Consider the following 25,276-nt stretch of genomic DNA (forward strand, 5'->3'; position numbering starts at 1 on the left):
ACAGAGCCCCAGGACCAGCTTGCTTAGTGGACTGTTCTCCACGTTCATCTCTCTGTAGATGAGGGCTTTGTTATGGAAGGTTTGGTAATTGCTTCCTTTTAGGTGGTTGTAGAATTTAACGTCTATTTCTTTCTTTCTTTCTCTCAGGATGGCACATGATTGGCAGGGAGGTAGAAGTAGGAGTCATCACCGATATGAGGAAGATGTTAAGGGTGAGTATGGCCACACACACAGTTGTTTAGTGTGTGCATTGCCCAATGTATGGAAGGAGCAGACACGTGTACGTTCAGTCAAGTCAAGAAAAGGGTTCTGGTAAATAATGGTGTGTGGATGGTAACCATCTCTCTGTCTCCTCTTCACTGTCTACTCTCTCTGTCTCTCTCAGAACCCCAGCCAGTGTATATTGGTGTGCCGGTAACACACGGCTACAGCAAAAGGAGACGCCGTAAACACCGCTCCCAGCGCGAACAAGAGAAACACCACACACATCGCGTCCAACACGCACACCATGAGCACGCACGTCACGAACACATACACCACGACAATCACCATGACTACCAGGATCACTACAAAGAGGAGGAGGAGCAGGAACAACATGACATATTTGACCCTGACTCCACAGGTGGGCACTCACCCGCACGCTCACGCACAAACACACACAGACTTACACGTGCGGACACGCGCACTTTAAGTAGTACACATGTGAGAAGTATATGACCAGCCACAGTTGTTGCTGTCTTGAGGAATGATCCCCTGTCATTTCCAGGCGTGTTTATAACTAGCAGCAAGGTGTGTGTGTGTGTGTGTGTGTGTGTGTGTGTGTGTGTGTGTGTGTGTGTGTGTGTGTGTGTGTGTGTGTGTGTGTGTGTGTGTGTGTGTGTGTGTGTGTGTGTGTGTGTGTGTGTGTGTGTGTGTGTGTAATGAATGTGTCAAAGCGTGGTTCCTGTTCCCGTGGAGACCAGCATTTTGAAGCTGGTAAGCTGATTAGAGCTGAGGAACTCAAACCCTGGTATACCACCGGTCATGTGTGTGTGTGTGTGTGTGTGTGTGTGTGTGTGTGTGTGTGTGTGTGTGTGTGTGTGTGTGTGTGTGTGTGTGTGTGTGTGTGTGTGTGTGTGTGTGTGTGTGTGTGTGTGTGTGTGTGTGTGTGTGTGTGTGTGTGTGTGTGTGTGTGTGTGTGTGTGTGTGTGTGTGTGTGTGTGTGTGTGGTTACGTGCGTATGTGTTCAAGGGGGTTCCACTGCCCCAGTTCCACAGGAGAAGTATGTCACGTCATTGACTCATCAGAGTATAGATCCCGGGATGGACGGAGGCAAGGAGAAGAACCCGGACACAAAAGAGGAAGGAAGGCGCCCACAGCCAAAAGTGAAGTCGATGTAGTTGTTGTGTGCACGCATGTGTGTCACAGGGTTAAGGGTACTTGAGGCTGCTGCGGTGGGTGTGTGCGCAGGTGCATGTGTGTGTGGGTCCATGCGTGTGTGTGTGTGTGTCAGGGGGTGGAGAGTACTTCAGGGTGCTGTGGGGTGTGTGTTGGCCTCTTAAGCCTCTGGCCCTTCGCTGCTCTGGAGATTTCAGTGGATTTCTGCTTCAGATTAAAGCAGACCAAAACAACTCCACAGGAAAACAATTCCGGAGCAGGACGGAACACACAGAACAGTGTGCAGCCCTTTGGACCGCTGGGTTCTGACTGACGACACACCATCCCACACACGGCAAAACATGGCTCACTAAACAACGAAGGCCTATTGGATAGCGAAAGGTGTCGAGGCAGAGTTGGCGAAAAGAGAAGAGCGTGAAGCTATAAGAAGAGGACGACAACGGAGCAACACGTTGAGGGGGAACGGGAGAGAGCAGGAAATTTGTGGGGAGGAAAGAAAGAAGGAAAGAAGGAGTGTGTCCACTCTTCTCCTGATTGTCCCGTCAGTGGAGGTCTAGTCTTGACTCCAGTGTCTCCAGTTTTCTCCGGAACAAGCCAATTGTCAAACGGGAATACGGTGTCGGGGTCTCGTCTGGTTCCGCAAGACTAGTAGAGTGCTACCTCTCTGGGCTGGACGGACATTGACAGCAGCCTCCTGTAGTGTGTTGACCTATCAGCTGGTTGGGGATATCTCTCTCTGAGCCGCTGGGAGTACAGGTGTATACTGAAAGTCTTTGGTTGTGGTTCCAGTGGTTAGTCATGGAGGACTCTGGTTCCTCCATCACCTCCAGTATGGCCTCTCGCTGGACACTGCCTGGCTCACACACAGGTAAAAAAAAAATAGGAAGAGAGGACGGGAGGAGGTACAGAGAACAGGAAGAGAATGGAGGGGACAGCTCGATCTTAATGTTTATTTGCTTTCTTATTATAACGATGTTGTTTGTGTCATTGCTGTGTAGTAAGACTTGGTTGAGTCTTGGTTCTTATTTGGGTGTATTTCAGGGGTGACTTGTCAGTTATACGGTCACCTTCGCCATGTTGGAACTGATTTAAATGAATGACGTTGAACAACGACCTGCATGTAATAGGTGTCCGTCACTGTCACATGGGCGTGTCATTGGGAATGTCATGTGAGGCCTGTGTTTCTCAACCTCTGGCCTTTGGACCGGCACCGGTCCCTGGGATGTTACTGAGCGGTCCTTCGGGTAGACTGAACATAGATTAGTTCTTGCGTGATAGTTTGAATCTAAGGCGAAGAACCGTAGCAAGGTGTCTGTTTTGTCTTTGACTGGAGTCTGAGGTCAAGAGCAGCCCACTCGCCTCAGTGCTCCCTGAAGGACCAGTCTTTCTCTGTCAGTCCTCTCTCTCTCTGATTCACTCAGTTTTTCTCTCTCACTCCCTCTCTGTGAACTATATTTGATTTTCATTTCGTATAAAATATGGGCCTCAAGGTCTGCATGTCTGTCCTCACCCACTGGGCACGGACATCAATTCAACATCTATTCCACATTGGTTCAATGTCATTTTATTGAAACAACGCTTATTCAACCAGTGTGTGATCAGTGGGCAGTAATCTGTTAGAAACAGGACCTTTCCATGTGTTCACGCTGGCTAACTCTTGGCCAGTGCTGGGCAGTGCTCTTAGGCAGTGTGCTGCTTAGCTTAGCTACCCAGTGACCAGAGGAAGGTTATTCATTGGCTGTTTTTCATGGACTGTATAGAGGGGTGCAGGGGGGGGGGGGGGGTGCAGGGAGGTATTTACCCACATTGACTGGGACTCTGTGACTGACGGGGGGGGGGGGGGGGGGGGGGGGGTGAGTGGGTTAAAGATCAGAGGTGTTGTTTTAGGTTAGGGGTCGAAGGGAACTCACACAGGATCAAAGTAAGCTGCATTAGGACCACCAGGAGCCGAGCAACACACACAAACACACACACAGTGGTGTGATGGCAGTGTTATTAGAGCCCTGGGGTTAGGAGCAAGTTAATGAGCTTTGATCCACCGACAGGAGATTCTGAGAGTCCCGGTTGGTCGTACTACAGTTTTCCAGTCCTATTCAGTTAGAGTTGCGGCCTGAACATTTTTAAATGGTTCCTAACACACACATTCTTTTAGACTTCTGATAACTTGATGCCCTAGTTTAGTACACGGTGTCACGGCAATCCAAAGCTGTTGCATCAACTGTCATTCCTAGTGGAATATCTTATACAGCTCTCACACACGCTGTTAGTAAATGTGTTTGATGCGTAGATACATACGTGTTTTAATTCTATTTATATAGCTTGATATTTCGCCTCTCGTGAACTCCTTTTCCCAGTGTCCCCGGCGGCGGAGAGGCTGCGCTACATCCTGGGTGAAGATGACGACATGCCGACGCCCACTCTGTTTACGGAGATGGACACGCTGCAACACGATGGAGACGAGATGGAGTGGAAAGAGTCTGCGAGGTACACACACACACACACACACACACACACACACACACACACACACACACACACACACACACACACACACACACACACACACACACACACACACACACACCTCCACCATTTGTGTGTGTCCACCCTGGAGTGTGTGGCCTCATTAGTTTGAGATTGTCGGGGGGGCTTTAGGTGGGATTTAGGGGGAGGTGCTGGTAGGGAACCTGTAGATAGTTTTCATTAGAAGAGTGTTAGCAACAAAGCCCTACAGTAGTGTCACGGAGCTGGTGTCGGTCCACCCTGCCTTAATAACCAGACATCGAAAGGCTTCATGGGGTTTCTCTCCTTCCTCTCCAGGTGGGTGAAGTTTGAAGAGAAGGTGGAGGAGGGAGGAGAGAGGTGGAGCAAGCCCCATGTGTCCACCCTGACCCTCCACAGTCTGTTTGAGCTGAGGACCTGTATCCAGACTGGCAGTGTGCTGCTGGATCTGGAGGGATACTCCCTGCCACAGATAGTGGGTGAGTGTGTGTGTGTGTATGTGTGACCCAGACCATGGCCCATTCCCAAATCAAGCCCTAGTCGTCCCTATGCCCTGTGCACTTCGGGAGACTCAAACGATTTTTATAGGTGTAAGCAATATGGTTCAAATCCATCTTGCCCTCTGATAGGCCGGTTGGAAGTGCATAAGGAAGTGGACAGAGGGGTTGACTTGGGATTGAGCACAACTGACTCTTGAACTCTCACCCTGACCTCTGACCCCAGATGACATCGTGGATCGCCAGGTGGCAGACGGTCTGATTGGTCCAGAACTGAGGGAGAAGGTCAGCTTTGTGTTGCTACGGAAACATCGCCACCAGCATAAGAAACCCATCCACCTCTCGCTAGCCGACATGGGCAAATCAAACAATTCCCCCACCAGTGAGTGAGAGTGTGTGTGCTGTGTTGTGTGATCTTGTTGATTTTCATCTCTATCGTAGTATCATGCTGATTTGACTCATACAGCAATAATATTTTCTCTCTCCTCTTTTCACAAACTGCCTCACTGTCTCTCCTCTGTTTACTCCAACCTTTCTCTTCTCATTCTCCTCCACCTTTTTCTCCTATTCTCTCTCCCCCCCCCCCCTGTGTCTCTCCCCCTTTTTCTTTCTCCCCCTCTCTCCCCCTACTCGCGCTCCCTCTCTCCTCCCTCCCTCTGTCTCTCTCTCTCTCTCTAGGCCGTAGTCCCCAGTCTGTTCATAATGTCAGTCGTAGTAACGTCAGTCGCTCTCCTAGTTCAGCCTCTGGCCTCAATCACTCTACAGAGGACTTACGAGCCAAGTCAGGCAGCCTTGGTCGCCTGCGTGAGTCTGCACGCACGCACATACTCAAGCGCACAGACACATAGACACGCGAGCACGCTTGCGCGTGCACGGACACTCTCAAGTGCATAGGCACACACACACACTCAACGCATAGACACACCTGTATACATGCAAACTAATATTATTTCACCCTCTTTCCTGTCTCTGACGGCTAACCTCATAGAGATATGTGTTTTTAATTCACATATCTAACCTCAAAACCTCATAGAGATATGTGTGTGATTTCAGTGTGCTAGTTTTTGGTCACACTGTATTTCGGGGGGCTCCTAATACACAGTAGTCTCTTGAGCCAGACAGCTTACTTCCGCAATCTTTGAATGTGCCATTGCCCACGGTCTGGCTACGCAGGACTAAATACACAGTGCGTCCATTTCTCTGTGTGTGTGTGTGTGTGTGTGTGTGTGTGGGGGGGGGGGGGGGGGGGGGGTCTTAACCGAGGTATGTTCTTGTTCTTTCTCTGCTAATGAATTTGTCCCTAAATCATAAATCAGCTTTTAGGGGGAATGATCCGTTAGATGTAATTGGCCGTTGAAACAATCAGGCAAGCTCTGCTCACACACCCCCAAGCCGTCTACAGTGCCACAAAGACGCATTCACTCTATACCTATAGCTGGTATTTACCTACAAAGATGGGTTGGAGATGTCTACTGCTGCCTCTTCCACACAACGTCCAAAATTAAACGGGCGCCACACAAACTCTCGACCCGTGAATACGCTGAGGGGATTGCTAACTTCACGTCTAGTTAACTCAGACTTTCACCCACCCGAAGTCATTCATTGGTGTCAATAGGGGAATCGTGTGAGCATGTTATTGTGCATGCGAGTTTGTGTGGAGTGCAATAGAAAGTGGTGTGTGTCTACTTTTTTTTGATATGATGTTTCAGATCCCGCGCAAAGCCGAAGCATGAACGACATTTCAGACAAGCCAAGCACAGACCAGGTAACACCAAAGATCATTGTTCTGTGTGTGTGTGTGTGTGTGTGTGTGTGTGTGTGTGTGTGTGTGTGTGTGTGTGTGTGTGTGTGTGTGTGTGTGTGTGTGAAGGAAAAGCTATTACATTGCATAACCCTAAGCTCCTGTTGTTCGTCTCGGCTTAATTGTTTGGGTGCGTCCACCCGTCAAAAATGAGAGGGAGAGAGAGAGAGGGCAGGATAAAGAATATTACTGTTCTCATGTGAGTCACTTGCCTTTCCTTTCGACGTGGGCCAAAGGACAGATTTGGGTATTATTGTTTAACTGTGGATAGAGATGGTGTGTGTGTGGGGGGGACGCTGAGTATGTGTAGGGGGTCAATGCCCACCCTGACAGAGTTTGGGGGACTTCAAAGCCACACACGTACAGTACACCATCTGAGTCCACTTGAATGATTTACTCCCCCAAACAGTGGCTTAATAACCAGGATTGGTGGAGTAACAGATTACAAAAAAACGGTAATGTGATCCGTTACGTTACCAGCAAAAATATTGTAATCAGATTATAAATACTTTTGAAAAACGAGGTGATTACTTTTGAGGATTACTTTTTAAATTCCCAAAGGATGTTTGAGCGGGAAGAAAATCTTTGACACCTTTTCTGTTTTCTCAATGACATTCAGATCAGCATTGAAAGAAAGTGCAAGATTAAGTTTGCCACCAATCTCCTGTGTATTGTAGATGTGTTGTAGTAGTGGGTAATCATGTGTAATGTTTAAAAACAGCAGCCCAGCAACTGTATGTAAATGGCCTTAATATTACTGGACCACAGGAAGAGTAGCAGCTTCTTCCATAAGAAATACAAAGAATAAAATACAAACACAAATGACCCACCCCATGAGAACCCAAAATATAAGCTTGTTTTTCTCCAATGTTTGTAAACATTGTCAATGTAAACAAACACTGTATAGCCTCATAACATGGTTAAAACAATGTTGATATCATGGATGGTCAGTCCTTGCACCCATAGATCTGTCTATTACTCTGAGAGTGTTTACATTTCTCCAGGCCCATTCCTGGGATTTTTACCAAAACAGAGGCGGGGTGCGGGCTTTGTTATTGATGGAACTGTGGAGTTGCCTTTTAAACAGCTGCAAATGATCTAGATATCAAAGTGTCACCAACAAAAACAAACAATAGGCCTATAGCAAATGCAGCATATGGCATCCATTTTTCATATGCAAATAGCACTTTTCGGTAGTGCTCAAATCATGCCATTCCATAAGAGCAGCATTTATTTTAATACTCGAAGCAGTGAGCCCAATCAGTCCTCCATGACAACAACATCATAAACAACAGAGTGGGCTAATTAGTCCTTCGTTTTGGGGTTAATCTTCAGTTAAACAATTTGGCTAATCTATATTTCCAAGTCCTATTCTTGAAGATCAAGGCGTATTAAATTAAATGGAATGACTGGAATTCTGACAGACTTTGGATTTTAATATAAGGATATAACCTAATTGTATTATTATCTGTAGTAGAAAGCAATTGGTTAGACGAAGCCTACAAAACCAACCTATAAAGGAAAATATCCATTCATGGCAAGTTAGGTAAACTGATTTGTCCTGGAATAGATTGGTAATATTAATTTCTGTCTTCTAAAGCCTCTTAATGGGAAGTAATCTAAAAGTAACTGAAAGCATCCGATTACTTTACTGAGTTTCGGTAATCCAAAAGTTACATTACTGATTACAACTGAACTATTCTGAACAAAAATATAAACGCAACATGCAACAATCTTATTGATTTTTACTGAGTTACAGTTCATATAAGGAATTCAGAAATTCATTAGGCCCTGATCTATGGATTTCACATGACTGGGCAGGGGCACAGCCATGGTTGGGACTTGGAGAGCATAGGCCCACCCACTAGGGAGCCAGGTCCAGCCAATCAGAATGAGTTTTTTCCCCACAAAAGGGCTTTATTACAAACAGGTAGTCATCAGTTTCATCAGCTGTCCGGGTGGCTGGTCTCAGACGATCCAGCCGGTGAAGAAGCCGGATGTGGAGGTCCTGGGCTGGCATGGTTACATAAGGTCTGCGGTTGTGAGGCCGGTTGTACATAATGCCAAATTCTCTAAAACAATGTTGGAAGTGGCTTATGGTAGAGAAATTAACATTCAATTCTCTGGCAACAGCTCTGGTAGACATTTCTGGAGTCAGCATACCAATTGCACGCTCCCTCAACTTGAGACATCTGTGGCATTGTGTTGTGTGACAAAACTGCACATTTTAGAGAGGACTTTTATTGTCCCCAGCACAAGGTGCACCTATGTAATGCTCATGCTGTTTAATCAGATTCTTGATATGCCACACTTGTTAGGTGGATGGATTATCTTGGCAAAGGAGAAATGCTCACTAACAGGGATGTAAATTAATTTGTCCACACAATTTGAGAGAAATAAGCTTTTTGTGCGTATGTAAAATTAATGGGATCTTTTATTTCAGCTCATGAAACATGGAACCAACACTTTACATGTTGCGTTTTATATTTTTGCTCAGTATAGTAACTGTAACATATTACATTTAGAAAGCAACTTAACTAGCCCCGTTAATATCCCTCCGGTCACTTTGAACTGCCTGCCTGCCACACACACACAAACACACATCCATGTCCTCATATTCAAACTTCTGTACATGTAGGAGCTTTGACAGCCCGGCTTTAACCAGCACCTGACTAGGTCACAGAGAGGGGGGAGGGGGAGGTATTCCTTGAAGTAGACTGTTATACTGAATAGAGGCACTGTTTACGTCATGTTCGAGGCAGTAAATTCCTACCAGAGAACACTCTTAGCAAAAACGATTCCAAAAGGGTTATTTTTCTTTTTCGCCAATGGGATAACCCTTTGAATAACCCTTTTGGGGTTCCATGTAGAACCCTCTGTGAAAAGGGTTCCACCCAAAAGGGTTCTACCTGTAACCCAAAATGGTTATTCAAAGGGTTCTCAAGTGGGGACAGTTGAAGAAGCCTTTTAGGCACTAGATAGAACCTTCTTTTCTAAAAGTTTGTAGGTCACAGAGACCGAGAGATGGGGAGGGAGAGACGTAGAGAGAGATAGAGAGTGGGTAGAGGTGAGGAGAGAGGTATAGCAAGAGAGAGCGAGGGGGTAGAGGTAGACAGGGGCAGAAAGTGATTTGACTCTGAAAGCAACACTAAAAGATTAGCAGGTGATTTTGACCTCAGCATCAACCACTCCACTTCCACGTGCTACTGGGAGGTAGGAGCGAGTCATGTTTACCGCATTGAGAGTGATTTTTGTATGCAGCATTATTGATTGGCCAATGGAGAGTGTCTGCGTGGGTGTGTGTGTGTGTGTGTGTGTGTGTGTGTGTGTGTGTGTGTGTGTGTGTGTGTGTGTGTGTGTGTGTGTGTGTGTGTGTGTGTGTGTGTGTGTGTGTGTGTGTGTGTGTGTGTGTGTGTGGGCCTCGTGTCCTATGCATCACATGCAGTGAGTGATCAGCTATCGATTAGATATCAACACTGACATAATAATGACAGAACTTCAGCCACTCTGCCGTGGGACATTACAGTAGAGGAAGACATGCCTTTACATTTTGGCTACAATAGCCTTCATTAGGTTATTGAAATGCCCCATAATTCAATTCGCAATGATTGTACATCCGCTAAGAAAAGTCTGCCAAAACTTCAAACCGACATCAACATGAAGAAGTCAACAGGTGTAAATAAAAACGAGCGTGAATAAGTTAGGAATTGTGCTACTAACGCACATGACCGGCACAAACACGTCTCGTAAAAGTAATGATGTTTTTGTTGGGTTAGCTTACGTTAGCTAGCGCATTTCAACTTTCCCTGACATCGCACTTTTACATTGTAATTTTCGATTTACCTGATATCATCGGATGGCTAGCGTTCGATGTCAGCGGATGCCTTCTCTTCTAGCCAAGATATGAAATGCAATCATAATTGACTGTAGGGCATATAAACCACACACAACAGATACCGGTGGTTCCGTGATGACTGAAAACACAAACGTGGGACGAACGAGTGACAAATTTCTCGGACAAGGGCGGTCCATTTAAAATTCATTCATTCTTCCCTCGCCCTGCAAGTGTCAACTCATCATAAGTCATGATACGTCATCAGAAGTGTCCATTTCATTTGAGGCCTGAGGGGAGAGCGTGTGTCTTTTACGTGTCTGGAATGCAGCCCTGGTCACTCTTTGGTCTCTAAATACATCTCTCATGTTCCTCTGCCACCTCTCTCTCCATTCTCTCTCTCTCTTTCTTTACCATCCTGCTTCCTACCCCACCTAGATGAAAAATAAGTTCATGAAGAAGATTCCTCGTGATGCAGAGGCGTCCAACGTTCTGATTGGAGAAGTGGACTTCCTGGATAAACCATTTGTAGCGTTCGTACGTCTGGCCCAGGCTACCACACTGGGAGGCCTGACCGAGGTCCCCGTACCTACCAGGTACACGTGTGTGTGTGTGTGTGTGTGTGTGTGTGTGTGTGTGTGTGTGTGTGTGTGTGTGTGTGTGTGTGTCTCCTGCTGCTCTACAGCTGTGTTAACCCCTTGTCTCCTGGCAGGTTTCTGTTTGTCCTGCTGGGTCCTCATGGCAAAGGCAAGTCCTACAACGAGATTGGCCGAGCTATCGCCACGCTCATGGTGGATGACGTAAGAATGAGCAAATCTTTTTTTTTTTTGAGTCAAGTCACACAAAAAAAAAACAATGAGGGACAAACGTTTCTATTGGATGTATTCATATTGTTGTTGTTTTTTCTTAACCTCAAGATATTTTGTGGATATGTTACCTTACGCACTCAGTCAGTATGTTACACACAGGGCTCTGCATTTCAACTCTGTCCTCTTTATTTTACACACACACGCACACGCACACGCACACACACCATCATATGCCGTGTATAACTGTGTGCTCTACTGTCCTGTCAGTTGTTCAGTGACATTGCGTATAAAGCCCGGGACCGTGACGACCTGATCGCGGGGATTGATGAGTTTCTGGATGAGGTCATCGTTCTGCCCCCAGGGGAGTGGGACCCCAAAATACGCATTGAGCCCCCCAAGAAGGTCCCCTCTGCTGACATGAGGTACAAACTGTATGTATTTAGTGGCTGACTGATCAATTGAAACATTCAATTAAGTTTTGTTTATTTGGATCCCTGTTAGCAGCAGCTATTCTTCCTGGGTTAGTTCGTCTGTTAGTTAGTCCAAACTCAACACTGAACCTCCACCCCCCTACCCAAAAGGAAGTCTGTGCTGAACCTGAACGAGCTAGGCCAGGTGAACGGGACCGGGACGGCTGGGGGGCCAGGAGGAGGAGAGGACGAGGAGATGCCCACCCCCCACGAACTGGGAGAGGAACTGCAATTCACTGGCAGGTATGGGAATGCTGGGAGGTTTACTTTCCTATAATTGAATCTCCAGACCCCCAAAGCAACATGTAGGCACTCTCAAATTGTCATTTGAAAGCAATACAAAATATTTTAAGCAGGGGCCAATAGAACTAGCCGGGGGGGCTTACCTGTGTGTGTGTGTGTGTGTGTCCCAGGTTCTGTGGAGGCCTGTGGCTGGACATTAAGAGGAAGGTTCCGTGGATCCTTAGTGATTTCTCCCAGGGCTTTCACATCCAGTCCATCTCTGCTGTTCTGTTCATCTACCTGGGCTGCATCACCAACGCCATCACCTTCGGAGGCCTGCTGGGGGACGCCACAGACAACTACCAGGTACACTCACACCCACACTTACACGCCAACATGCGGAGGTTACACACCGGTCTCAACTCCTCTACCCCTCCCCTCTCTCCCTGTGGCAGGGTGTGATGGAGAGTTTCCTGGGTACAGCGTTAGCAGGGACAGTGTTCTGTCTGTTAGGAGGTCAGCCCCTCATCATTCTCAGTTCTACTGGACCCATCCTCATCTTCGAGAAACTGCTCTATGAGTTCTGCAAGTGAGCCACACACACACACACTGTATCTGTCTGATCCTTCTTTTGTGCACTTAGTTTGTTTCTTCTGACGCTGGTGCGTATGTGTGTCTCAGGTCTAACACTATAGACTACATGGAGCTGCGTCTGTGGATTGGTCTCCACTCCTGTCTGCAGTGTCTGATCCTGGTCGCCACGGACGCCAGTTACATCATCAAATACATCACCCGCTTCACCGAGGAGGGCTTCTCCAGCCTCATCTCTTTCATCTTCATCTCCGACGCCATCAAGAAGATGGTGGGTGACACACACACACACACACGGGTGCACGCACTCACGCGGTGTCTTAACTGTTTCCGCAATGTGTTACTACAGGTGGGCTCCTTTAAGTACTACCCCATCAACCGTGTCTTCAAGCCCGACTACGTTACCACATACAGGTGTGAATGTATCGCACCTGACCAGGGTGAGCCTCTCGCTCCTCTTCTTCTGCTGCTGTCTCTCCTCCTCATATCATTCTTCCTCTTCTCCCATTCTTCCTCCTGTTTCTCCTCAGCGTCCTCCTCCTCTCCTCCCCTCTCCTTCTTAATTGGGTGCTTCACTAGAACCGACACCAATGAAGTGCAGTATTGCCATCTGCAGGACAGTTTAGGGAGTTCACATCCTTGACAATTCTTACTGTAGACGTATCCCCTAGTTTGGGGATGTGTATTCTATAATAATAATGCTTTGGGGAGGGTGCTTATATTTGTCTGTTACATACAAGTGTGTAATGAAAATATGTTTTCTTCCAACTCCCCCTGAGACACCCGCAGGGTGTGGGGTCATGGGCAGGGTCTCCATTGTATAGAGCCCCTGGAGCACAGCAACATATTTTTGTTCACCTTGCTGGCTCCGGTATTTGAACCAGCCACCTTTCGGTTACTGGCCCAACACGCTAACCTCGAGTCTACCTGCCATCCCCTTGTACTGTCTGTGTTCGCCCTCCTAACTACTGTAACTGATGCGTGTGCTGTCTGTTTCTGCTTCTCTCTCTCTCTCTCTGGCTGCTATCTAAGTGAGTATACTGCTACATCATGCTACAAATCGGTCATGTTCCCATATAACTGGCATCATGTAATCTAGCTGGGGCACCTGACTTCTCTCTGTATCTCTCTCTCTCTCTCTCTAACAGCTGCTGCGATGGCTTTTAATGTTTCAGTTCCACTAGCGGACGATAACATGACTGATTTGGTAAGTGGCTCGGGAGCTAACGGGGACACATTCACTCATCTGTTTCTCAGATGGTTGAGTCTATGGGGGACAGTCTGCCTGTGGCCAAAAATAGACTGTAGGACTTAACATAGTCACAGGACTAGGAGCACTGTGCTGCCTGTCCACGTTCGTTTCTGCACTACTCTGTATTCCCTCTTCTCTTCTCTCTCTCTCTCTCTCTCTCTCCTTCTGTCTGTGTAGTATAACTTAACAGGTCTGGACTGGAGTCAGCTGAGTAAGAAGGAGTGTGTGAAGTATGGCGGCGCCCTGCTGGGGAACGCGTGTAAGTACGTCCCTGACCTGGCCCTCATATCTTTTATCCTGTTCTTCGGCACCTACTCCATGACCGTCTCCCTCAAGAAGTTCAAGACTAGCCGCTACTTCCCCACCAAGGTGAGAGACACAGGGGGGACATAGAATGTGAGACGTGGGATGCAGGGGATCTTGGTTTGGTGTTTATTACATATTGCGTGATGGGTAGGTAACGTAAACTCAACCTCTTCCCTTGGCTGTCAACTCTCCCCACTTTACCCCTCTCCTTCTTGCCCCTTCCCCCCTCCCCCCCGATCCTCCCCCCACCCTGTCCTTTCCTGTCCACGTCCGTCCTCTTCCCGTCTGTGCTCCAGTGCCGTTCCCTGGTTGGTGATTTCTCCATCATCATCTCCATCCTGGTGTTCTGTGGGATAGACTACCTGTTAGGCCTGGACACGCCCAAACTGCACGTGCCCACTGAAGTCAAGGTCCTCTCCTCCCCTCATCCCTCGCTCCATCACTCCCTCTCTTCCGCTCGTTCTCTCCCTCTCTATCTCTTCCTTCTTCCTGAAATTATTCGGGGATAAAAAGGCTGTTTTAAATGAATGATTTTGAGACATTAACATACTGACACTCACACCTCTCTCTTTTATTTCATCCCTCTCTCCTGTCGGTCTATTTGTTTTGTACCTCTCTGTCTTTTTTCCTCCATCTCTTCCGCCCCTCTTTTTGTCTGTCTGCTTGTTTATCTGTGTGTGTGTGTGTGTGTGTGGGTGGGCCTAGCTGAGGAAGCTGATCAGTGATTTCTCCATCTTCATGTCAATCATGACGTTTGTGGGTCTGGATATGCTTGTAGGGCTGGACACACCCAAACTAATTGTACCCACAGAGTTTCAGGTATTTCTGACCCTTGACCCAATGTGTCTGTGTGCGTAATTCACAGATGCATGCATTGTTCAATGTGATTCAATATGTTTGATTTTGGCCTATGCGTTTGAGTTGTATACGAGTTGCATGTGTCTTTTTGTTGGGTTTAGTGATGCATGTAAACTGCATGACATTTGAGTGAGTGTGTGTGTGTGTGTGTGTGTGTGTGTGTGCGTGCGTGCGTGCGTGCGTGCGTGCGTGTGTGTGTGTGTATGTGTATGTGTGTGTGTTCAGCACCATACAGGACTCACTTGAAAAAAAGACCTGGGCCTCAAAGTAACTCCCTGTGTAAATAAAGGTTACATAAATGTGTGTGTGTGTGTTGTAGCCGACGCGTCCAGACCGTGGCTGGGTGGTGATGCCGTTTGGTAAGTGCCCGTGGTGGGTATATGTGGCCAGCGCCGTCCCTGCTCTCCTGGTCACCATCCTCATCTTCATGGACCAACAGATCAGCGCCGTCATCGTCAACCGCAAAGAGAACAAACTCAAGGTACAGTATGGCCGCAATGACAACACAACACAACTGCAACCATGAACACACCTACTTACTTAGGGAGCGTAGGCCCTCGGCGAATCCTCTCCATCACACTCTGTTCTGAGCTGTCTTCTCCAACAACAAAAAAACAAGAACATAAATATAAATATAAATGCAACATAAACACGGCCATTCAATGACCATAAAATACAGCCATGAACACAACAGCAACACAATAACTCTTGAATGCTACCTCTCCCCTCCCTTTCTCTCCGCTCCCCATCTCCCTCCCCTCCTTCTCTGTCCCCCTCCTTCTCTCTCCCGCTCCTTCTCCCTTTCCTCCCTCTCACTCCCCTCCTTATCACGCCCCTCCTTCTCCTCCTTCTGTCTCCCCTCGTTCTTCTCTCTCCCCCTCCTTCTCTCTCCCGCTCCTTCTCTCTCCTCCCCTCCTTCTCTATCCTCTCCTCCTTCTCCCTTTCCTCCTCTCTCCGCTCCCCTCCTTCTCTCTCCGCTGCCCTCCTCTCTCCTCCTTCTCCCTCTCCTCCTTCGCCCTCCCCTCCTTCTCCCTCCGCTCCCCATCTCCCTCCCCTCCTTCTACCCTCCAACAGAAAGGTTGTGGGTACCATCTGGACCTGTTCTGGGTGGGTATTCTGATGGCAGTGTGTTCCTTCCTGGGCCTGCCCTGGTACGTGGCTGCTACTGTCATCTCCATCGCCCACATCGACTCTCTGAAGATGGAGAGTGAGTCCAGCGCCCCAGGAGAGCAGCCCCAGTTCCTGGGAGTCAGGTAGGGAGGGATACGGGGTTTGTATGTGTGAGGAGAGATATAGTGGGTATGGGTGACAGGGTGAGTGTGTTAGAGGTTGACGGTGATGTTTGTTCTAACTGTGTGTGTGTGTGTGTGTGTGTGTGTGTGTGTGTGTGTGTGTGTGTGTGTGTGTGTGTGTGTGTGTGTGTGTGTGTGTGTGTGTGTGTGTGTGTGTGTGTGTGTGTGTGTGTGTGTGTGTGTGTGTGTGTGTGTGTGTGTTTTGCAGGGAGCAGAGGTTGACGGGTATTCTGGTGTTTGTCTTAACTGGAGTTTCCATCTTCCTGGCTCCTGTCCTTCAGGTGAGTCAGTGAGAGAATGGGTCTCCACATCACATAGTGCATGGTGTAATGGAGGATTGTGTTAACCTGTATATTGTGTTTCCCCCCAGTACATCCCCATGCCTGTTCTCTACGGTGTCTTCCTCTACATGGGAGTAGCCTCACTCGCAGGAATACAGGTACGTGTGTGTGTGTGTGTGTGTGTGTGTGTGTGTGTGTGTGTGTGTGTGTGTGTGTGTGTGTGTGTGTGTGTGTGTGTGTGTGTGTGTGTGTGTGTGTGTGTGTGTGTGTGTGTGTGTGTGTGTGTGTGTGTACTCACCCACCTCCTCTCTCCCTCCTAGTTCTGGGAACGTATCAAGCTGTACCTGATGCCAGCCAAGCACCAGCCAGACTTCTCCTTCCTGCGTCACGTTCCTCTGAGGAGAGTCCATCTCTTCACCCTGGTCCAGATTATCTGTCTGGCTGTCCTCTGGACCCTCAAGTCTACCGTAGCTGCCATCATCTTCCCTGTCATGGTGATCGCTCTGTGTGTGTGTCTGTTTTGGAGGGGTAGTGTCGTGGAAATTCAATACCAGCGACAACCTGAAGTTAATATTAAATAAATCATTCTTTATTACAAGCAAGCTGGAGAGGTTCCAACAAACTGAATGCACCATAGTACACGTCGGTCGGGAGAGTCCCATTAGTTCTCTTATATACTGCTTACACAGACAGGTTATATTTGCATGATTTACATGATCCACTATTCATAACTAATTCATCATTAACGTTTGGTTCATGCATGTGACCGACCAATACCTCACAAGGCTTCTTCTCTCCAAGCTGAGACCTTGAAACGGAGATATCCCTTTGTTCTGGGCGTACTGCCAAATTGCTTAGGCTGATGGTGAGGATTCCTCCCAGGCACCATCAATCAGTCACTTGTATGAACCCAGTCAAATTGGTTATTAGAAAAGCACAAACATAAAATGTTCCTTCACACTCCTCTCCTAGGCAATCAGTAATTAGTACCGGGAAGTGTGCTCTTCACCTCTGCAAGGCAATTAGTGTTAGTACTTCAGTCTACCCTGTTTTCTCAGCAGCGGTCTCATCACTAAGCTAAGACCGCCACTGAAACAAAGGCGATTCGGCCGAGTTGTTTGAGGAAGGAAAGAGAGGAAGACTCCACACCACTCTCTCATTTGACTATCTTATCTAGTTATTTTCAGATGATTTCATTTTGCTCTTTTTGTAGCTTTGGCAACTATGTGTGTGTTTTCTATACCTGTTCACTCCTTTCCCTGGAGGCTTTACAGACCTTCTAATTTAATGTACCTTGCGCGCACAACCCATGTGAAATTCCTGGTCTCTGGCAGCGTTTGGAACTGCCGATCTGTGGTCAAGACCGCTGAGTTCATCTCGGCCTATGCTGCCCTTCAGTCCCTTCACTTGGCCCTAACGGAGACATGGATCACCCCAGAGAAAGTTGCTACTCCAGCTGCTCTCTCTTCATCTGACTGTGTTTTCTCTCATAGTCCGAGAGCATCTGTTCGTGGTGGTGGTGGCAACGGGCTACTAATTTCTCCTAAGTGGAGATTTTCTATTTTCTCCCGCACACCTGTCCATCTCCTCATTTGAATTCCATGCTGTCACTTGTCCACTCAAGCTTAACATTGTTGCTATCTATCACCCACCAGGTCCCCTAAGAGTTCCTCAATGAGCTTGGTGAGCTCATTTCCTGACGATGGCTCACCGCTCTTCGTACTTGGCGACTTCAACCTCCCTACGTCTGCCTTCGATGAATTTCTTTCTAACTCTTTCTTCCCTCTCCTTGCCTCTTTTGACCTGACCCTTTCCCAGTCTCTTCCCACTCACAAGGCAGGTAATATGCTTGACCTCAACTTTAATAGAGGCTGTTTCCCTATTAATCTCACTGCAACCCCCCTCCAAGTCTCTGATCACTACTGTGTTTGCTTTTCTGTCTCCCTCTCCTCCAACCCTAGCCACTCAGCCCCTACCCAGACGGCCATGCGCCGTCGCAATCTTCACTCCCTCTCTCCCACTATTCTCTCCTTGTCTATCCTATTATCTCTCACTTCTGCTTAATCCCCCCCCCCCCTCTGTATCCTAATTCTGCCTCTTCAATCCTACTCTCCTCCCTTTCCATATCCTTTGACTTGCACTGTCCCCTTTTCTCCCGGCCCGGCTCGGACCTCCCTTCCGAGTGACTCATTGCAAGCTTACAGAAGAGGGCTGCGGGAAGCTGAGTGAAAATGGAGGAAAACTAAACTTCTGGAGGACCTATCATCCTTTCACTTCCTCATCTCTACCTTCTCTTCCTCTGTATCTGCTGCTAAAACCACATTCTATCATTCTAACCCTAGGGAACTCTTTTTGACTTTCTCCTTAATCCTCCACCCCTCCCCCTCGCTCTCCGCGGACGACCACTTTGAAAAGAAGGTTAACGACATCCGCTCCTCATTCACTCAGCCTATAGAGTCCATTGGTCCCACTCACACAAAACTACCCTACGCCTTTCTCCCCTCTCTCTTCAGATAAAATCTTGCAACTAGTGAGGTCCGGCCACCCGACAACCTGCCCGCTCGACCCCATCCCTTCCTCCCTTCTCCAGACCATCTCTGGAGACCTCCCATTTCTCACTGCCCTCATCAACTCCCCCCTGACCATCCCCTCTGACTTCAAACTGGCCAGAGTTGCTCCCCTCCTCAAGAAATCAGCACTCAGTCCCTCTGACATAAAAGAAAATACAGACCGGTGTCCCTTCTTTCTTTTATTTTAAAAACACTTGAGCGTCTCTGACCAACTCTCTCGTTATCTCTCAGAATGATCTTCTTGACCCTAACCAGTCAGGCATCAAGATCGGTCACTCAACTAAGACTGCTCTTCTCTGTGTCACAGAAGCTCTCCGCACTGGCAAAGCAGACCCTCTCTCCTCTGTTCTCGTCATCCTAGATCTATCCGCTGCCTTTGACACCGTGAACCATCAGATCCTCCTCTCCACCCTCTCAGGGCTGGGCATCTCAGGCTTTTCACACTCTTGGATTGCATCCTACCTGGCACGCCGCTCCTATCAGGTGGCGACACGCATCTCTGCGTGCCTGGCAGATATCTCAGATTGGATGTCGGCCCACCAACTCAAGCTCAACCTCGACAAGACGGAGCTGCTTTTCCTCCCGGGGTAGGCCTGCCAAATCCCAAGACCTCTCCATCATGGTTGACAATTCCACAATGTCCCCCTCCCAGAGTGCAAAGAACCTTCGGTGTGACCCTGGGAAAACACCATGCCGTTCTTTGCCAACATCAAAACAGTGACTCACTCCTGCAGGTTCATGCTCTACAATATCCGTAGCATACGGCCCTGCCTCACACAGGAAGTGGCGCAACTCGCTATTGGCTGGGCTCCCCACTTGTGCCATCAAACCCCTGCAACTTATTCGGAATGCTGCAGCCCGCCTGGTGTTCAACCTTCCCAAATTCTCCCATGTCACCCTGCTCCTCCGCACCCTCCACTGGCTTTCAGTCGAAGCTCGCATCCACTACAAGACCGTGATACTTGCCTATGGAGCAGCAGGAGGAACGGCCCCTCCCTACCTTCAGGCTCAAACCCTACACCCAAACCCCAGTACTCTGTTCTGTCACCTCTGGTCTCTTGGCTCTCCCACTCCTACGAGAAGGCAGCTCCCACTCAGCCCAGTCCAAGCTCTTCTCTGTCCCGGCACCCTAATAGTGGAACCAGCTCCCCCCTGAAGCTAGGACAACAGAGTCCCTGTCCATCTTCCGAAAACATCCAAAACCCTGCTTCTACAAAGAGTATCTTAAATAAATCCACAGCATCCGCCCCCTTCGCATCCCCTTCTCACGCCAGACCACGACCCCCCCCCAAACAAAACACATGCACTTGGCTATTTCCCCGTTTACTACCTTGAACTTTTCTGATAGCTACTTTAATGTACTTACTATGACTGTGATACAGTATGTGGTTGTCCCACCTAGCTATCTTAAGATGAATGCACTGACTTTAAGTCGCTCTGGAATAAAACGTCTGATAAATTACTAAAATGTCAATGTAAAAAAAACATTCCTTACCCCAGGATACTTCAACATGGTGACTATCCGGGAGAATAAAGAAAAGGAGCCCTCTGTTGCTGCATATATCTGATAGATTTATTGACGGGATCAGTAACCAGATTTATGCAGCAGCAGAGTGATTATTTTCTTTATTCTCCTGGATAGTCACCAGTGGAAGTATCCTGGAGTAAGGAATGTTTTGGGGATTTGCAAATCCCTCAGTCGAGCACCTGATTTCCCCTTTGACGTTTAAGCTGGGCTGAAGTGCATTTGGTTATTCCTTCTTTCCATTGTAAATGTGTGTGTGTGTGGTGCATAGATTGATGGGGAGACATACTTTTTTCGATGTGTAGATCCTGGGTCTGATGGTGGTGCGTAAGATGATGGACCTGATGTTCTCTCAACACGACCTGGCCTGGCTGGACGACATCCTGCCGGAGAAGGACAAGAAGAAGGAGAAGGGTGGGAAGAAAAAGAAAGACAACAAAAGGACCAAAGCAGCAGAGCCGGAGAGCGACGAGGAGGTGAGAGACGAGGACTAGCAGACACACACACACAGTGCCAGAATGACAGTGGGAGTAGGATGTAATGCCAGTGTGGTGTGTAGGAGTGGCTCCATCTGTTTTGTTGAGTGTTTATATCGATGTGTGTTGTTCCTCGGGATTGTTATCTCTGACTAATACCCGTCTCTTTTCTCTGTCCCACAGTGTTGCTGAAAAGGCACTGTATAACACTTACTATTGCCTGTCTGTCTGCCTCGATGTTGGTCTGTCTGTCTGTCTGTCTGTCTGTCTGTCTGTCTGTCTGTCTGTCTGTCTGTCTGTCTGTGTGTGTGTGTGTGTGTGTGTGTGTGTGTGTGTGTGTGTGTCTTGATGTCTTTCTCCCTCCAACTTTCACCTGCATGGTTCAATCCTGTCTGTGTAGTAGAATTGGGCTGTTTTGCTTAGATTTAAGCATGCAATGTGTGTGTGTGAGCGGGTGCTTGGATGTGTGTGCGTATTTGGGGCATCATCCCTTACGTCTCTGTTAAGCCACTCCTCTGTCAGTTCCTCCTGCATGCTGATAGTTTCCCCCCTGTTTCCCCCCTCTGCCACAGCCCAAGAGTCCCCTCCCTCCTCCAGTGAAGATACCCATGGACACCATAGACCTGCATTCAGCACCTGACCCCTCTGTAAGCCCACCCACCCAGCCCCCTGTCTCTCACTGTGAGTAAACCTCTCTTTTGAGGGACCCAAGGAATGTGGACTGTTGTATGTATTACTGTGATGTCATTATTGTGCGACAGATAGAGCACATAATACTGTGATGTTACTGATGTATGTTATGAGACACTGAAGTTTTTTAAATTTTATTTTCTCCCTCACCAATTCTTACCGCTGCCATTCAACTGTGTGTGTGTGTGTGTGTGTGTGTGTGTGTGTGTGTGTGTGTGTGTGTGTGTGTGTGTGTGTGTGTGTGTGTGTGTGTGTGTGTGTGTGTGTACAGGAGAAGAACGTGTACACTAGTGTAAATCCAGATGAAAGTGACCGGATACATCCCCCCGGCCCTGACGCACACACCGACTGGGGACTACACTGCCAGAATGTCCACACCTATGACTACTGACACACACATGTAAAAACACACACACACACACGCATACATCCACTTACTACTGCCAGCTAGACTACTGACAACTACCGTATAATCACACGCACAGCTAATAACTATTAGCAAACATCCATTTACTATTAGCATTCTTTACCACTGTTTTTACTTTTTAAAAACGTAATACACATTGAATTTCATATAAATGTATACAAATATTCTATAAAATGTAGATATGATGTGATATTTAACATGTAAACATATGTCTATTACACTCAGCTGGATAGTAGTTAGTTATTATACTTTTAAACATTGTACAAATCACAGTACGGTCTGGGAGACATACCCAGACACACGAATCACACGCCGCTCGGAACCATAGGTCTACTGTCCGAGGCTGTTGGAGCGTAGATCGCAGTGTGTGGACTGAGGTTTCTTTTCGCTCAACATATTCTCTGATCTCCAGCACCTGCTTAAAACCACTGGATGCTATGTGTGTTTTTTCCTGCGCTATCCTTTGGCCCTGCGGTAGTTTGTGAGGGCAGACCGACAGTCGTTTAGATACCAGAGCCCATGCACCTGATACCAATGCAGAAGTTGTTTTTCTGTGTGTGTTTGTTTTGCTGATGTCTTCCATGTGTAATTTATTCACTGTGTGCCATGAGATTTGTAGCAGGAACCTCTTGTAGTAATGTAAAGACGACTCTGAAGGCACAGTTAGCAAAGGAAGGGTTATAATGTCACGGTAATCCAATATTATAATGCAGTGTTATTCTGCAAATTGACCGCAAGAAGCCATCAAATTGCTATCAATTTGCATGCCCCCACACCACTGTCTTTTCCCACTAGTACTGACTTTGCCGATAAATACTTTGTTGGGGGAAAATGTACTTGATACCATTGTGATGTGTTGTTGTCTCAACTACTGTAGGTATCTTAAGATGAATGAACTAATTATATGTCGCTCTGGATAAGAGCATCTGCTAAATGGCTAAAATGTCAAATGTGCTGAGCGACGGTGGTTGTTATGGGTTCGTTGGAGACGTCCACACTATCCAGGTCTAATCATTTACTATTGTAACATTTTGATAATTATAAGACTACTCTGACCTACAATGGATCAGTCGTCCTTTCCGTTGCTAGTTCTGTCAGCCACTGCTCTCTCAAGACAAGGGAATGCTGGACTTGTATGTCTGGGACAATCAACTCCTGAGAAATAGGGGAATGCGAATTTTGGTTACGTTATTTTACTGTAGGTCATGAACCTGCTGCAGTACAATGATGGGACTTTTGGTTTTCTTTTTAAACAGCGCAAAACGTCCTACACACGGTGTTCTTCGTCCTCCAGCTAACACTCTCCGCCTGTCTCACCTGGTCTCAACTCACCTCAACACCACCACAATCCATTCACTCTTTGTGACCGTTCAAACACACAAACCCTCCCCCTACGCCTTTCTAATTACCCCGTAGCATTTTCCCTCTGCCGTTCTGTCTGTCTGTCTGTCTGTCTGTCTGTCTGCAAGCGTGTATGTTCGTGCATGTGTTTTTTCCCCTTTTGTGATCCTGCTCTTGGCAGTCAAGGAACTATTGTCTACATTGCTGTTCAGGGAGAATGGTTGTGAAGTGTGAAACTATGTTTGTGCATGCTCGTGATATTGTGATTGTGTGAGGTCATGAGGGTAAGAGCGTGTGTATGTGTGTGTGTGTGTGTGTGTGTGTAACCTGGGCTGTTGCACCTGACTGTGCCTCCCTCCTAATCCCTCTGCATCTGAAGATCTATGAATGGATGCTATCTGACCTCTAAGACTCAACGAGACCCGCAACAATACAAACACTCACACTCTTGTCTTTATTACTTAGGCAACTAAATCGTACTGTAGGTTGACAGCACATAGACACATATAACCAGTTTGGCAGTCCCCAAAACTATACAAGATTATAGTTTCTCTCCATTAGTACCCCCCCCCCCCCCCCTCATCACCACTGTCACGGTCGCCATAATAAGTGGGTGAGAGAGAGGACCAAGGCGCAGCGGGAAATGAAGACATCTTCTTTTATTGGAGATGAAGACAAAACGAACACTATACATAAAAAAGAAACAAACCAACCGTGAAGCTATAAACGTAGTGCACAGACAAGCAACAAACGTTCAACATAGACAATTACCCACAAAACAGCTAAAGCCCATGGCTGCCTTAAATATGGCTCCCAATCAGAGACAACAATAACCAGCTGCGTCTGATTGAGAACCAATTCAGGCAACCATAGACTTTCCTAGACATCTATACTAAACACTAACCCATCTACTCTACTTAACCCCCTAAACCATACAACACCCTAGACCAGGGGTGTCAAACTCATTCCACGGAGGGCCTTGTGTCTGCAGGTTTTTGGTCTTTCCTTTCAATAAAGCCCTAGACAACCAGGTGTGGGGAGTTCCTAACTAATTAGTGATGTTAATTCATCAATCAAGTACAAGGGTGGAGCGAAAACCCGCAGACACTCGGCCCTCCATGGAATGAGTTTGACACCTGTGCCCTAGACAATACAAAAACACACAAACTTCCCCATGTCACACCCTGACCTACCTAAAATAATAATGAAAACAAAGATAACTAAGGCCAGGGTGTGACAACCACAATTTAGTACAAGAAGAAAAAAAAGAAACAATCAAAAATATATTGATTTCCTGATTGCAAATTGATCTGTAGATTTATATACAAAAATATATATTAAACGTTTTTAAAAATGGTGGAAAAAATTAACCAATTAACATGCTTGAGTAAAAGTAACAATACCTTAATAGAAAATGACTCAAGTAAAAGTCAAAGTGACCCAGTAAAATACTACTTGAGTAAAAGTCTAAAAGTATTTGATATTAAATATACTTAAGTATCAAAAGTCAATGTAATTGCTAAAATATGCAAAAGTAAAAGTATAAATCATTTAAAATTCCTTATATTAAGCAAACCAGAAGGCACGATTTTCTTGTTTTTTTTTATATTTACGGATAGCCAAGGGCACACTACAACACTCAGACATAATTTACAAATGAAGCATTTGTGTTTAGTGAGTCTTCCAGGTGGAGGGCAGTAGGGATGACCAGGGATGTTCTCTTGATAAGTGCTTGAATTAGACCATTTTCCTGTCCTGCTAAGCAAAAAACAACTTAAGTACTTTAAAGTATTTTTACTTAAGTACTTTACACCACTATATATATATATATATATTATAAATGTATATATATACTACCAGTTGAAAGTTTGGACACGACTACTCATTCCAGGGTTTATTTTTTCTATTTTCTACATTGTAGAATAATACCGAAGACATCAAACCTATGAAATAACACATATGGAATCATGTAACTGAAAAAAGTGTTTAACAAATCAAAATATATTTTATATTTGAGATTCTTCAAAGTAGCCACCTTTCGCCTTGATGACAGCTTTGTACACTCTTGGCGTTCTCTCAACCTGCTTCATGAGGTAGTCACCTGGAATGTTTTCAATTAAGAGGTGTGCCTTGCTAAAGGTTAATTTGTGGAATTTC

At 46.8% G+C, this 25,276-nt stretch overlaps 1 protein-coding gene and 1 long non-coding RNA gene across 4 annotated transcripts; one reads left to right on the top strand and one right to left on the bottom strand.

Moving 5' to 3' along the window:
- Positions 1-1,562: 1,562 nt before the first annotated feature.
- Positions 1,563-22,840, top strand: LOC129863748 (electrogenic sodium bicarbonate cotransporter 4-like). Of its 3 annotated transcripts, XM_055935986.1 has the most exons (25): positions 1,563-2,245; positions 3,732-3,861; positions 4,198-4,358; positions 4,603-4,758; positions 5,055-5,180; positions 6,086-6,141; positions 10,448-10,605; positions 10,722-10,809; positions 11,086-11,240; positions 11,400-11,531; positions 11,702-11,876; positions 11,966-12,099; positions 12,192-12,372; positions 12,451-12,541; positions 13,250-13,308; positions 13,531-13,722; positions 13,956-14,069; positions 14,837-14,998; positions 15,592-15,770; positions 16,018-16,090; positions 16,180-16,248; positions 16,411-16,584; positions 20,491-20,661; positions 21,234-21,342; positions 21,623-22,840. In XM_055935986.1, coding segments are annotated over exons 1-25 (3,117 nt in total). In that variant the 5' UTR covers positions 1,563-2,175; the 3' UTR covers positions 21,625-22,840. The 3 variants fall into 3 exon arrangements, with proteins under 3 accessions (XP_055791961.1, XP_055791960.1, XP_055791962.1); XM_055935985.1 differs by lacking the exon at positions 21,623-22,840 and having other exon boundaries at positions 21,234-21,377; XM_055935987.1 differs by lacking the exons at positions 5,055-5,180; positions 21,623-22,840 and having other exon boundaries at positions 21,234-21,377.
- LOC129863752 (uncharacterized) lies at positions 14,992-20,563 on the bottom strand. Its single transcript, XR_008761015.1, has 4 exons — positions 20,475-20,563; positions 16,389-16,651; positions 15,607-15,759; positions 14,992-15,112 (listed from the first exon to the last, which is right to left on the bottom strand). It is a non-coding gene; the product is annotated as an uncharacterized LOC129863752 (long non-coding RNA).
- Positions 22,841-25,276: the final 2,436 nt, after the last annotated feature.

This window comes from Salvelinus fontinalis, chromosome 10, assembly GCF_029448725.1.
Source record: "Salvelinus fontinalis isolate EN_2023a chromosome 10, ASM2944872v1, whole genome shotgun sequence".
NCBI classification, from domain to species: domain Eukaryota; kingdom Metazoa; phylum Chordata; class Actinopteri; order Salmoniformes; family Salmonidae; genus Salvelinus; species Salvelinus fontinalis.

Coding starts and splice junctions, on each gene's coding strand:
- LOC129863748 (XM_055935985.1), top strand. CDS start 2,176: ATGGAGGACTCTGGTTCCTCCATCACCTCCAGTATGGCCTCTCGCTGG. Junction 4,759..5,054: donor ATCAAACAATTCCCCCACCA/GTGAGTGAGAGT, acceptor CTCTCTCTCTAG/GCCGTAGTCCCCAGTCTGTT. Junction 11,532..11,701: donor GAACTGCAATTCACTGGCAG/GTATGGGAATGC, acceptor TGTGTGTCCCAG/GTTCTGTGGAGGCCTGTGGC.